General features: G+C 35.1%; 1 protein-coding gene across 2 annotated transcripts; it reads right to left on the reverse strand.

The window, feature by feature from the left end:
• Positions 1-496: 496 nt before the first annotated feature.
• Positions 497-11,893, reverse strand: LOC121877312. Of its 2 annotated transcripts, none has more exons than XM_042382998.1 (8): positions 11,638-11,893; positions 9,306-9,507; positions 8,225-8,391; positions 6,596-6,743; positions 2,834-2,984; positions 1,852-1,980; positions 1,442-1,586; positions 497-1,182 (listed from the first exon to the last, which is right to left on the reverse strand). In XM_042382998.1, the coding sequence occupies exons 1-8, from the start codon at positions 11,648-11,650 to the stop codon at positions 887-889; spliced, it is 1,251 nt and encodes a 416-aa protein (XP_042238932.1). In that variant the 5' UTR covers positions 11,651-11,893; the 3' UTR covers positions 497-886. The 2 variants fall into 2 exon arrangements, with proteins under 2 accessions (XP_042238932.1, XP_042238931.1); XM_042382997.1 differs by having other exon boundaries at positions 9,306-9,510; positions 11,638-11,892.
• Between the last annotated feature and the right edge of the window lie 3,961 nt (positions 11,894-15,854).

Genomic DNA, 15,854 nt, shown 5'->3' on the forward strand with positions numbered 1-15,854 from the left:
TCAACCTGGCACCAAATGATCCTAAATTATATGAGAATTGTGATGGAATTGCATAAAGAAATGTTAAAGGAATCTTGTGGGGGAGAGGGAGCCACCCACCCATTCTACCACCCCTCCCCTCTACCGACTGCTCCCAGATAAATATTTGTCTTCCACATACAATATACTCATACACTTATTTGTTGTTATTTTTATCTTTATAGTATTGTGGAATATACAGTTTTCTCTTTATTCACAAGAAAAATTCTGTGGTTACCTACATATAACACTTTACTGTAAATAACAATCATCTCGGTGACAACAGAGTTGTTGACAACCAGACTTGCATGTCTGATTTTCAACCCAGAGAGTTCTGTTTCATATTTTTTTTTATTGTTGATGTAATATTCTTTTAATAACCTTGTTATACACTTAAAGAACTTAGTTGTTGAAGTGCAGTAATAACATAACAACAACTGATTTTCTTTAAACAGCTCAGAGAAGCAGTTATCCCCCCCACCCCATATATTCGCTTTTATCGGACTTCTGCATTTTTTGGACTGGGGTCTGCCCCAATTAGTCTGATTTATCGAGGTTCCACTGTATACTGTACTGTATAGACAGATAAAGAAAATGGTATACACTTTATTCAATGTCCCACTAAATAAGGATAAAAACTGTCAGACTTAAAAATTAAGATAAATACCATCCTACAAAGACAATATCAAGATACACAATAAACCATACTAGCATATGCAGTATACATTATTATCCTTTTCTGTATTTCTTATCTAGCGAGCCCATACTAATCCCAATTCCGTACTTCAGAGAGATTAACAGGAATGTGTTGTTAGACAAATATATTTTAAATACCACAATGATCAACTTGCATAAAGAGATCATTTCATCACTTGTCATAAACGTCGATACACTCCCCACCGTCCAAATCTAAACTTTGTGGAGTGTCTCTGGGGTCCAAAATTTCACCATCAAATAAAAACTTAAGTTTGTCTATACTAATATTTTTCTCCATTGCATATTTATGCATTAATACACTCATCTTATCATAGCGATTGATGTAAATGTTTAAAAGCCCCTTTCTCTCAGCACTCTGAACCTTGAGACAAAGAGAATCTGGACCCCTTTTCTCTAAAGATGTGCTTTTCTCACCGTTTGTAATTGCTTGCGACTGAATTCCACCCTCTGTGAAAGAAAAAAATATAATATATATTATCAAAGCAAAACTCCATAACATCAAAACATGTCCTATGGTCAAAACTATACGTAAATCTTTAATACATCATCAACTTGCTTGGTTTTTTAATCAACAGAGCCGGTCCTTGTCTTCATTACACGATAAACGCTAATAGACCAAAATTTTATATCACTTTAAATCATGCTTAACGCTATATACAGTATAAACAACCAGTCAACCGCTCAAAAATAACTGCCAACAACCTACCTATAATGTCAGCAATCGTGATACCCAAGTCATGTGGGCATAATGCAGAGTTGATCACCTTATCATTGTGGCTTAACACTATCTGCCCGACGCTCACACTGAAACGCTCTGCAAGTTGTTGGTACATGTGGGAAAATTTCTGCATCTGTGATAGGAACACATAAATGTGTCAATAATAAACAAAATTAATATGGAAACCTCTGCCTATTCAATGGACTACTGTATATGTAACGGTAGTCTGCATGGAGGTTTTACCTGTATACCATATCCTCATTTCACTAATATATTTTTCTTAGGGGTTTCTCCACCTACTGTGATTTATGAATAAATTATAACAACACATTATTGCACATTACTCAACACCATCTCTCAGTGCCCCATACACCAACAAGAGTTAGTTACCAACTTACAGTCTTCATAGGCATGCGAAGGTAATCTGATCCCCATTTGACTCTAAGTTTAATCTCGGGATTAATATCATCTTCATCACAACTGAACACTCCATCACTGCCAATACTCAAGTCCAGTTTCTTATCTGCCTGGAATACAGTAATTTCAATACAGTATAATTACATCATTAAAAATCACTTAAATATTAGTATATTGATGGTCCATAAGCAATCTCTACCTAAGTGTTCAGAGCAAGTGTCTCACTTTGTACATTTTTATTGTTATTGACATCTCCTTTTGCAAAGTTTAACATATAAGAACATGACAACAATAAGATAATAAAGAAACAAGGTTTTCCTCAAAAGATATTTTGACAAACCAACCCGTAAAGAATTACTGTAAAGGTATTCCCTGATTTATGAAAGGGTACCAATCCTTTTATAAATAAAATTTTCATGAATTGAACCGCATTTTCCTATAACTCTCATTATTAAAGCTCTGATACATTATTATAAAAAACAAAAAACTGTCCTAAAATATCTTAAAATGCTACAAAAAAATTTTCAATGACATTTAAGGTGGAGGACACGGAAGTTACTGAGAAACTGTGCCACTGGTTGCGATGCTGTGTAAAGCCAACCAAGCCAAGACATGTGGTTTCAATTTGGTACTAACAGTGGGTTTGTTACGCTGTACTAATATATATTTTGAGAGGTTATGCTGACAATATCCACACCTCCAACTTTTGTTCACTTCCGAATTCCACCACTTTCTCCTGCAACTCTATACCTTTACTCTACATACTCAGTAATTTGCATATGCAATTTAAAAACATATAATAATATTGTTTCATTTCCCACATACAATATTACATGAGAGCAACATGAGGAGAACTTGGATAATCAGACAACTGGCTGAGTGACTGTATGGCATGGTAAACTCCCTCTCAAAGGATACATTGTTTCTTTACAACTTTATGACAAATAACATGAAAAAACTTACCAAATCTTTTTGTTTTAGCTCCCTCGTTATGGCGCTTAGTCGGCTCAAGGCCTTCTTGGTTTTTTTGTTCTTTCGTCTTTTTTTCTGTTTATAATTCCCAATGTCTAGTAATGTGGGTGACGTAGGAGAGTGTACCTCTATTGTTTCACTTCTGCAAAATAATAAGATAATTAATTCATCATTCTCTTTTCTAAATGTCTTCCTTGTATATTAACCTAGTCTTCGTGTAGATGGTTGGTCCCCTTCAAGTACGCTATGCACTTCTCGGGACTTATACAGTATATAGTATCAGGTTCAAAATGCTCTTTCACCTAGTACACCCACCTCTCGTTTTACGTGGGGGTTATGTTCTTGAAAACCACCGCTTAACTCAAAAACGTGTAAATTGAACATAAATTTCCCATAAGAATACATGTAAATGGTACAGGTTAGGGCAGTGTTTTTCAAACTTTTTTTTACTGCGACCCACAGCCAGAACAACAATTTGAATTGCGACCCATTAAACCTAAGTGTAATGATATGAAATGAGTAACCAAAGACAAACACTGCTCTCCTTGCAGTTGCTTCCTAGACTGTGGAGTGTACATTACAATAACCAAGCCTAAATTATGGTGCATTTATTTTTATTTTCTTATTTATTTTCGCGACCCATTTTATTTTATTTTTCTTATTTATTTTCGCGACCCATTTTTATTTTGCGACCCAATTTATTTATTTCGCGACCCACTGAAGGGTCGGGACCCATAGTTTGAAAACCCCTGGGTTAGGGGAACCATCATATACCGCACAGGGTACTAACAGTGCTCTCACTTAAACCAAGCACGCGACCAACCTCCAACACACGCTCTCCTCTCTGAAGGTAGGTGATCACATTTGATTTCATGTCCATTGCGATTGTTTTTTGTGCCTTTTTAGCTTTGGGCGCCCCAGAGGAGGCAGATGGACGTTTTCCAGACATGCTCAATAGGGAAAACAGCGTTTAACACTAAAAAGGTACGTGATAAACACACAATGTAAATGAGAGCACAGAAAAAAAGTAGTGTTGGCGTGAACTGAGAAAGTGATATGCGGGAAGCTTCCTGGATGTCGTCACAGTTGTTGTACAGAATACTTCATTATCATCATTATCTTCATCATCAGTAGTAATAATCTTTATTATTACATTATTATTATAATAATTATTATTAAAATCGTTGATGTTGATAAGACTGTGACTTTATAGTAATAGCTTACCAGCACTTCACCAGGCATTACACGTGACTCCACTGCCAGGCAACCAGGTGAATACGCACGGCAAATTTAAACTGTCTTGAGAGCGTTATTTCAAAAATAGGTGCGCGTAAATTAGCTTTTGATATTAATTGAACAACCGCACCATTCCAAAAAACGCTTAAATCAAAAGAGAGTTACCTGTACTGTACTTCACTAACTACCATACAGTGAAACCTTCATATAATGGACTTCTCTTTCCACATAATCCATAAGTTGGGGAAAGGGGGTTCACCTCTAACAATACCTCAATATACAGTGGTCCCTCGGGTAATGAACGGTTCGATTAACGAATTACCTCCCATAGGGATCTTCAATTCAGTTAACGAACAAAACATCAATTAACGAAACCCTTACGACAAACACGTTTTGTTGTGAGCATCAGCTGATGGGCTAGTCTGCCAATTCAGTAATCTGTTCTATATTTACATTTGTTTCCAGTGGAGTAAATGTCAAGAAAGTTGTGGCTCTTTAATATTTTTGCATTTTTTATATTAAAATTATTAGTAATTTTAAAATTTAGATAACATATTGATAATACAGTAATACCCCGATTTACGCGGTCAATCGAACCCGCGGAGTTGCGCGTAAAACGAAAAACGCGTATATGGAATAACAGAACATATGGGATTAATTGAAATAGAGACTGGGCCGACTCCCAAACTCCACTTTTTCCGACACAATACCTATGTTGCAGTAAAAATAACATCTTAATTTTATGATGGTATGCACACAATTAATACTTAAGAGAAATACGGTCGCCAGGTTTATGTCCATTCAAATACAGCAATGTAAATTATATTATGGCTGGGTAATTTGCATGAATTTTATGAGCTAAAACAAATAACTTCAGTAAATAAAAAAATTATACTTCACCCAGACACTATCTGTCAATCAAAATACCCCACCTCCGGCTCCCCGCCTCTTCCCACACTCGCTGGGTCCCTCCCTCCCTCCCTACCCCCACCTTCCCTCCCTACCAGAGAAATGTTTGGGTTAAAAAAGTATATTTACATTTTTAGTAATAAATAATGCCGCAGACTAAAGTTTGTATGTCTAATGCAAAATCCATGATGTTTATATTTAAAATGATCATCATGTTGTAAGAATTCAAGCAATGTAAATTATTTTCTGGCCGGGTAATTTGTATGAATTTTATGAGCTAAAATAAATATCTTAAGTAAATGAAAAAAATTATACCTCACCCGAGTAAATGACCAAATTTATCGCGTAAATCAGGCATCCCAGTTCTGGCAAGGTATCGCGTAAATGACCAAGTGCGTAAACGAGAACTGCATAAATCGAGGTTCAACTGTATATGCAGTACAGGGAACTAGTTCTTTGTGCGCCCATCAGCCGCTTGACTCACCCACCAGGTGTCAGTGTGGCTTTGTTTACAGTGGAGTGAACATCGATTTTGTTGGTGTCTTGAATATTTTCGCATTTTTACATTAAAATTATTGGTCATTCTGAAATTTAATTAACATATTGATAACATATATAGCGCAGTGCAGTGTTGATTTAAATAAAATAATCTTGAATTACACCTAGTGAACTTAAAATTTTATTGGTGAAATTACTGCATCAAGCATGAGTCCCCTGAAAGGTGATTTCTCCTCCATCCCCACTTCCTTCTCTTCTCCCTTCTCCTCCACCCCCACTTCCTTCTCTTCTACCCCCACTTCTAATTCCCATCATCATCATCAACCAGGAACCTTCTACATACACAACCTCAAAGTAAGTGTACTTTACTGCATTTTTTTTTACTTTGTATGTACTTTTCTGTGAGCTGGAATCAATTACCCAATATCCCATTGAAACAATGGATTCGGTTAACGAACGACTCTGTGGAACCAATTGTGTTCGTTAACCGAGGGACCACTGTAATGAACTTTCATCTCTATAGTTCGTTAGATGGAGGTTTCACAAATAATATACCCTTAATATAACAGACTTTCCTCTCCCTGTGGTCCGTTAAATACAGGTTTTACTGTACCTGTACTGTATATACCCACTCCCATTATTCACCTCAGATAAGGACAATGTTTCAAATCTCGCATCATGCCACTAATAACATATCAACACTGTTCTTTCATTACAATGTTAACCAATAACACTAATGGTGAGAATAACATTCGTCATAAGGCTAAGCTATAGAGATGTGTTTGGCAATAATAGAATATCAAATAACCACACACAGCTCTCCCTCGCTATATCCTGTGGGAAAGTCCATCTATAGATCATATCTGGTAACTCATAAAGGGAAAAATACAACCCATTAAAATCTTGTTGGAGGGAGGGGGTCAATCCATATTCTACATAGTAAAATTTCATTAAAATCTTTTTCTGCTTTTTCAAGGTACGGCAGAAAGTATTACATTGACAAGACACTCACAGGAACAGATACTATGTTTTAACACCCATACCCAACACCACCTCTTACCCTAATAAAGTACAACTTCCATCACACATACAGTACAGTACTATACTTACATGTCATCCTCCACCACACACACATCATCATCTTTGATGTCAGACTGTTTCTTAGATTTGCCTTGCTTTTGACAAGAATCCAAACTCAGGTATTTATCCATGTCTTGAATCTCCTTGGAAGCATTTTTCATTGCTAGCTGATGGTAAACTGAAAAATATAAAATGAAACTAATAAATAATCCTTACGGTAATTGTATTTTTATATGAACTTAAAATTAAAAGCAATCAGTATCCCCAGTCAAAATACTGTACAACTTAAGTGCAGCTCCTACCCAACTTACGACCTGCCTCTGTCGTACCCAAATTTTGTTGAATTACGTATTTTCGAGTCCCAACGTCAGTGATTGCGCTGTGTACTGACAAAATTTTCGTTTATAATTAACTTTAAAATGGCTGGGAAGCTTAAAAGTGAGTTTTGTGGTGCTGAGAAGAAAAAGAGACCCATTTTACATTTTCTATGTATTATTTAAGCATATTCGACTTACGACCTGGATTTGGGTCCCTAACCCCGTCGTAAGTCGGGGAGGAGCTGCATACAAAGAGTGTACCCCTAAAGAGTTATTTCAAATGCTTACTTTAGTCACGATAGTAAAAACTTGTTCAACAGTAATTTTTTGATGAAACAGCGGAGGAAATTGTGAACGGAAGAATGTTAGCTAACCAATCCTAAGATCACAGCGAATTAAAATAAAGTAAGAGAAAAGTTAATTCATTCCAGATTTTTCTTCAAATTAATAAGACATACAGAAAGAAAATGGCACAGCATTATTAATCATAAAGCTTGAATATCAGCAAGAAGCATTATCAAGAAGCATAATGTCATCTAGGAGTAGCTAAGCATAGGTGAGGGTTATAAACCGTCAAAATTCATCACCTCCCATACCTAACTGGCAAACTATAACCTCCAATCTCTTATTTTTGGGTGATGCTTGACAGGGGAACTTCTGTGCCAAGACTCTTACTGGGGAAAAATTTACAATCAATGGAGCACATTATCATGGGTTGCTTTGAACTAGTACCAAGAACAAAGTTGTGTACACTACTGTATAGGTTAAAAGGAGGAAGAGGATGTGCAGGTCGAGTGTTGGCAGTAACCCTTTGGATGCTCTGTTTGACTTCAATCAAACACAGCATAAATAAATATACTGTACTAATAAACACGGAGTTCAACGCGCCACTTTGCGGAGGCGTCCTCAACACTCCCTCTCCCAAACATCAGAGTCCGTTGCTGCTGCCATGTGTTGACGGCTCGGCTGATCACCATCACCCACACATTTTTCTCTTTCTCTTCACTATTATTTTGATACATTATGCATGTTTTAATGTTAAGATAAGCTTTGTGTTTTATGCTTGTTTACGAGTTGGCAGCACCTGGCTACATACTGGAACAAAGATGAAGCAGCAAGAGAGGCAAGAGCAAAAATTATAGAAAAAGGAACAAGTTTGGTGAATAAAGTTACCAGACAACACTGTTCTTGTATGGGGTTCTAAAGAAAATTGACATATGTTACGGTATTTCCCGAGTTATACTGCATTTTATGTTACGAGTAAATGTTGTGTATTTTCTGTGAAACCTCACAGGTATGTATTCATGTGGACAACCAAGTTGTCTACTCAGTTTAGGCTCACAATTATAATCCACCTCAAAGGGATCAAAATCAGAGTCGCTGCAACACTGTTCTTCCTGATCAGATATCTTCATTTTCTTGGCCACAGGGGACAAGGTCTTACATTCCAGCACCTCAGAGTCAGAGTCAGAGTCGGACATGACGCCTCGTCTCGGCTTCTTTTCTGGGCTGATGAATACAAATAAAAGCAAATAAATACAAGAAAAAATAAGATTAAGGTCTGCATTTCAACAGAGGAACACTACATGATATTATAATTAGAGGAAATCCAATCCAATATTTTTGTCTACATATGTGAAAATGAAAGGTGGAAAAAATATTTTGAATGCTTCACTGTATCATGAGACAGTAACAGATGTAAATAGAAGACTGAGTGACAAGAAAGTAGTTCAAGGGTCAGAGGAGGTTGATACTGTGCTGTGAGCAAGCCTACCCCATGAGTGGATCAATTAAACTGTACACAGATTGCACAGCTTCAAGTTTCATAACCTTCTGAAGAAGTTGACAGACCGGTAGATTAGACCCAGCCACCAAGTTAGAGCGCCTAGAATCCAAGATCTTGAAGCTTTACTGGTGAATTGCTCCAAACATCCTAAACCTTCCCAGTGATATATCACAGATGCCCAGTCTGGCGATCCCACAGACCTAATATAAACTACTGGTCCTTACACTGTATTTCTTTGCAGTTATTGTAATGAAAGTCTTTCTGAAATAGGCAATGTATTATTTAGTTAATTGTTAAAAAAAAAAAAAAAAAAAAGACATATCCAGAAGATAAGGTGACCCCCTGCTTATTTCACCCTAGGACTAAACATCTCAACTAACAGGGGTGAGATTAAAGTAGGATAGGTAAGCATTAGGGTGGTTAAACTTAAAGTAAAATAAACTGGGGGAAATATTCAAGTGATCAAAAATTACAAACAAGAAGATCTCTGCTAACATCAAAACTGAAAATGATTCTGTAATGTTTCAAACTGCTTTATATTGCTAATAAATTTATTCAGTACACAGTACAATATAAATGGATGAGAAAGCACTGTGGATCACAGTGAAGAGTAACTGTTCCTTGTAACACGTCTCACCTTGGAGTAAGTCGTAATGAAGCATCATCATCATCAGAAGCATCATCATCATCAGAAGCAACCTTTGGGCTGGATGGCCACATGGCCGGCTCCTCTTCACTGGAATACGTAACATCGAGGCTGATGACCACAGGCCTACGTTGACTGGTTCGTGTAGAAGTCTTTTTTTGAGGCCGCCCTCTTTTCCTACCAACGCCTCTACCTGCTGATTATGATTGTGTGTAAATGAGGAAGAAAGTCAGATCAGCAACCTGGGACTTGGTCACAATTTTTGTCATGCAATATGACAGCAGGGTCTACCATTAGACAAAGCATTATGCTTCCCTAAACATAATTCATTAACTTATATATATATATATATATATATATATATATATATATATATATATATATATATATATATATATATATTTATTTATTTCACAAACAAGTTTTCTCACAGAACACATCGAAAATCTGTGTCAGGTGAGAGTCCATGAGAACTCTAGACTGTGGGTAGTGTTACAGTATATTCCAGTCTCATGACAGCATCATTCAACAATTATGAAACACTTTTGCTTCATTAATTCTCCGAGCTTCTACTTCCCTTATAAAGCACTCTTTATGGTAGACTTGATACCTCAAGCATTCCAGACGAAAAATATATATCTTCTTGAGGTACGACAGACACATCTAAAAAAGAAGCTAGTTAACCCGAGATCATGTTCTATAGTATTACAGTACCAATTAACAGTACAGTATACTGCACCTAAGATTATTAAGACTACCAGTACAATATTTGGTAAATTTCACAATACTGTACTGTATAATATTCTTTGGTCATGGAGAAAAAAAAAATCTAATTATTCTCTTGCTATGTAAATAATTGCTGTTCTTGAAGAGTAGTGCACCTTAACTTCTGTACCTGCTGTAATAAATTTCACCAGAGAACATTATCCTCTCTTACCTCACGACAACAACAAAAGACCACAAGCAATACATAATACACGATATAATTTTACCATGTCTTCAGGTAGCGGACAAAACTCTTCCAACCATCGTCTCACGCCATATTGTTTTCACCTCGTGGCAATAACGGTAGAATACTGTGGTCAGTTATATAAGTGATATTGAACTTTTCTTCTTATACGATACAAAGTCAAAGCGTTACAACAGACTGACGAAACAGCAAGACGAGACCATGACGTAATTCCTCAAGTGGTGAAAAATTTAAACTAAAATTGTACAAATTTTGGCATCAATTCATACATCACAGGAACAGCTTACCAAATATTGCTGCATTATATACAGTAATTTTAACGTTAAAGAAAGAACCATCCAAACTTAACTTATCCTAATTTAACCCAATACAATAATTTTTTGTAGCAATAATAAATAATAATAATAATAATAATAAAAAAAATGCTTATGAAAGGAAACATTCCAATAACTCGGAGTACCTGTATAATTTATCATTTATAAATTAAATCTAGCCAACCAAAACTAACAACCTAACCAACTAAACCTAACCTAACCAACCAGACCTAACCTAATCAACCAGACCTAACCTAACCAACCAGACCTAACCTAACCAACCAGACCTATCCTAACCAACCAGACCTATCCTAACCAACCTGACCTAACCTAATATACAAAACCTCATCTAATCTAACCTAGACAGTAATTAATTTTTCACTTTTAAGTTAGGATAGGTTAGTTTTCTTCATTTAAGACCAATAAATCGTAAAATATGACTGTTTATTAAAAAAAAAAATCTATATAACTACCCACAGGCAGATCTCAGAAAGTCAACAGATAGAAAGATGCAAAAGTTCCCCCCACACACAGAAAAAACACGAAATATCATAAAAGTTAAATTACGCAAAATATATCATAGCTTATTCCTTCAGCATTTCTAGAGACAAGAAAGCTATTATCTTCCATGGAAAATGTCAAGTGTGTGACCGTGTGGGGGCCATATGGTTAGGTTAAGTTGGATTAGGTTAAGTTGGATTAGGTTATGTGAGGTTTGATTAGGTTACATTATGTTCCTTACTCTAGTGTGGGTAACAATTACGTCTTTAAATATAACAGTTGGTAACATTTGCATGACAGTGAACCCTATAGTACTAAATAATAGTTATATTCACTCTCCTCAGTAACTTATATTCTATTCCTGGTCCCTATATATTACAAAAGACTATCACAACTACGTAATAACAAAATATTCAATTCAAATTCACTTAAAAATGCATCACTCAACATTAGACACATGATAACCTTCTTAGACCATACAAATTTACTACTTCTTAACGACAGGTAATATGTAGTGATTTATTAAAATGTTACTCACCTGTATGAGGCATTTTAAAGGTTTTCCTGTTTTGGTTGTTTAGAGGTGAGAGGACAGAGTAGTTACATCAGAGACAACACCACAGGTGAGAGGACAAAGTTACAGCAGAGGTGAGAGGACAGAGTAGTTACATCAGAGACAACACCATAACACACTGCATACACCTTCAGTAGTTCAGTTACTCATTGAGATCAAACAGTCATTTCTACTTAATAAAGCCCAACCTATCATGGTATTTATTATAGTTAGATTACTTAAGTCAAATATTATTCGTAATATATATGAAAATATATAAATTCGTCTTAAGGGAAATACTATTGTTTTAAATTTTCTTATCGGATTAAAAAGCCCGATACTGTATTTTTATTCCTCGAACTATTAGATTTTTCAGCAATGAATTTTTATTGACTATTTTATGATGGTTATTTTTTTTATTATCATCTGCTTGTTGGTAAATAAAAAAAAATGCCTGGACATGGGTTACAAATTATTTCAGTTCGGAACTTAGGTTCCTGCTTGAATGGTATTTTTCCCCTTATTTTCTTACAATCTTATAGATAACTCCATCGTATTATCTTTTATTTTATCAAACATGCCCTTTAATATTGTTTTTGCCTTCCGTATATGGTTGTTGTATTTTGACGCCAAAATAATACTGTATTTATTAGTGTTCTGAATACCAATAACCTAACTGAACCCGGCGTCCACCGAACACATCTGCTATAAAAGTTATTATAATTATATAACAAAATAGACATACAAGTATAATCAATATAATATTAAGAATAATGCTAAATAATTATTATTATTATCATTATTATTATTATTATTATTATTATTATTATTATTATTATTATTATTATTATTATTATTATTATTGGTGGTGGTGTAATTGAGACCATGGGTGTTATAACTCAAGAAGTAGAAAGGGAAACACAATGTCACAGCTCAAGATTGAAGAAGCCGCAGGTCCAGAAAACTGTGAGGGTAACTTTTTCGGACTGAGAGTTGTGAACTGCTGGAAAAATCTGCCAGAGAGTGTTGTGACGGCACCGAGTGTGAGCTCTTTCAAGACCAGACTTGACCAACACTGGAGCAGGTTCAGGTACATTCAGGAGCCGGTGCATGCCCAGTACTTGCCAACAGTGCGTAACAGAGACGTGACCGATCGTCCAAGCGGCTAACGCGCCGATCAGTGCTGGTCGGGTCGTGTGCGACTCTGTAACAAAGCGTGTTGGCATTCGGGCCTTCGTTGTTGAGCGGCAGAAATTGGACAGTGATTACATAAGAGCATGAAGTTCGTTTTAGTGATGTGAAAGTGTAAATCGATGTAGGACTTTTAATGTTAGTCGCATTTGTATACGGGTATTTGGAAATTTACTCTCCACCACCTGGAGGTACAGCCTAGGTCGCTGGGTCGAGAGGCAAACAACCATTGCCATATGACAAGATTTTTTTTTTTAGTTGTGCTCATGGCTGTGATTGACCATCCAAAGGCCAACCAGAGAGTGAGTATTGCGCCCTTAGTTAAGACAGTTCATAGCGACATCAATGACCACGGAGGAGGTTGTAAATAATTTGAAGCGAAGAACAAATTGGAGCAAGCAATTAAGGCACCACTGCCAGCAGTAACCAAGTCGCATTATTGGTGCTACAAAAACTTCTTTTTCTTTTGTTTGTGTGCTTTCTCAAGGACTGAAACTGTGCCTACAATCCACCATTTATAGGGAGATACAGTGTACACAGTGATAGCACAAAGATATATTCGTTGATGAGAATTGGAAAGGAAAATATAAGGAAATAATAGTCATAAAACAAAAAACAAGCCGGGCTATCTAGAACGGCATTCTATTGCCGCCCTAAAGAAAGATTTTTTCTTTGTTTCTAAAGGACTGAGTGGGCATATGGTCCGTCATTCATAGCAAGATACAGTGTAAACAGGAATAGCACATAGATACCAACAATTCGTCGAGAAGAACTGGAAACAAAAGGGAAAACGGAAGATAACTCAAACTGTCTTGGACGGACGAATGAGGGGGAGGTTAAGACCAGCAGAGGGCAGCTAAGTACAGTTTTTTTCTTTTTTTATAAGTAGGTGGTAGATCTGTACCCTTAACCAAAATTTGATATCTGGATAATTACTTGTTCAAATGGCTTTTGAAAATTGTAATTACTTTTGCAATGCTAATTACTCGCCACTTATGGGTTTTCGAGGTCATTTCTTGGTGGTTGTGTATTATTCTGGATGTACTTAAATAGTTAGGCACATTAAATCTTAGTTCTGAATGAAAAAGTAGTTTTGGCCAAAAATCCTGTAAGGCATAAGACTTACAATTTTTGTCATATTCGGCCAAAAAATGGATTTTGTTCAAAATTTCAGTATAGGTTGATTTGTTCAAAATTCAGTATATACCCAAATTGAACGTACTGTTTAAGGATCTGTACAACCAAAATTCACATATCCTGATTATAACATTCAAAATGGTTTTCAGAAAATAAGTCCAAATGATTTTAGAACATTTAATTACTTTTCACAATTACTACCTGCCACCATAAGGCTTTCAGTCATTTCATGCTTTGTATTATTCTGATGTACTTAAATAGTTAGTACATTACAAATTAAGTTCAGAGAGAAACGTATTTCAGCCAAAAAACCTTTACAGTTATAGACTTCACAATTTTTCATTTCTGCCAAAAATGATTTTGTCTAAAAATTTGAAGAAGCATCTTCTAAATGTGCTGCTTAAACATCTGTAAACCAAAATTGATATCTGATTATAACTTATTCAAAATGCTTTTAGAAAATGTCAAAATATTTTAAATATTTCAACTACTTAAATGCTAATTACTCCCACTATGCAATTTTGATAATTTCTTGAAACCAACAGTACTATTCTGATACGGTTGAATGATATAAAATCTTAGTCCAAATAGAAAACGTATTATTTCAGCCAAAAAACCTTTAATGCAATAGACTCACAATTTTATATTTTCGCCAAAATGGAAATAGTTAGTAAAATTTCAGATAGAAACCAACGCTCTTTGGAATCTTTTGCAACTAAAAAATTCATATCTTGATTATAACTGTTCAAAGACTTATGAAAAACCTTAAAATGATCTTTATAATATTTATAATTACTATTGCAATTCTAATTACTTCCCACTATGCATTTATCAGTCATTTTTGCGCCTAGTATTATTCTGATGTACTTAAAAAGAAATACAATAAACCTTAGTTCAGAGAGAAAACCCATTTTTTGCCAAAAATCCTTATCATTGACTTATAATCTTATGATCTCGACCAAAAATGATTTTGCAAAATTTTGAATACACTTAAACGAGCTTCTTAAGGTATCTCTTAACCAAAATCTCATACGATTACAACTTCCAAATAGATTTTGTTCAAACATCAAATGAATTTGAAAACTTTAAACTTATAAAATGCAAATAACTTCACTTATGGCATTTCAGGTAATTTCTAAAAGCTGTGTATTATTCTGGATGTACTTAAACAGTTATAAGGCGCTAAATTTTAGCCTCAGAGAAACGTATTTTGGCCAAAAATCCTTTTAAGGCTATATATAGATTCTGCTACCTTGGTCATTTTCAGCCAAAAATGGATTGTGTTCAAAATTTCTAAAGTATAGGTACTCCTGAACGTGTTGCTTAAGGATCTTCAACCAAAAATTTGATATCTTGATTATAACTTGTTCAATTTATTTTTAGAAAAAATATTCATAAATGATTTTATGAATATTTTAATTACTTTTGCAATGCTAATTACTCGCCACTTACGGGTTTTCGAGTCATTTCTTGGTGCTAGTATTATTCTGGATGCAATTTTAAATAGTTAGCACATTAAATTTAGTTCAGAGAGAAAACGTATTTTTGGCCAAAAATCCTTTAAGGCTATAGACTTACAATTTTTATATTGGCTTCGGCCAAAAATGGATTTATTCAAAATTTCAGAGTAGGTAATCTCAAACGCTGTTTATATCCACAACCAAAAATTTGATATCTTGATTATAACTTGTTCAAATGGCTTTTAGAAATTGTTCAAATGATTTTAGAATATTTTAATTACTTGGTAATGCTAATTACTCGCCACTGGCAGTTTTTGGAGGTCATTTCTTTTGTGTTGTATTATTCTTAGCTAATTTTAAATAGTTAAAAACATTAAATTTTAGTTCTAGAGAGAAAATGTATTTTTGGGTCAA

The sequence above is a fragment of the Homarus americanus genome, unplaced genomic scaffold (genome assembly GCF_018991925.1).
Source record: "Homarus americanus isolate GMGI-L3 unplaced genomic scaffold, GMGI_Hamer_2.0 scaffold367, whole genome shotgun sequence".
In the NCBI taxonomy this organism is placed as follows: domain Eukaryota; kingdom Metazoa; phylum Arthropoda; class Malacostraca; order Decapoda; family Nephropidae; genus Homarus; species Homarus americanus.

Bases quoted from the DNA above. Each gene is read 5' to 3' on its own strand.
- LOC121877312 (XM_042382997.1), bottom strand. The intron at 8,392-9,305 runs GTGAGACGTGTT...TGTATTCATCAG, and splicing joins TCATTACGACTTACTCCAAG to CCCAGAAAAGAAGCCGAGAC. The intron at 6,744-8,224 runs GTGAGCCTAAAC...TATATTTTTCAG, and splicing joins CTTTGAGGTGGATTATAATT to TTTACCATCAGCTAGCAATG.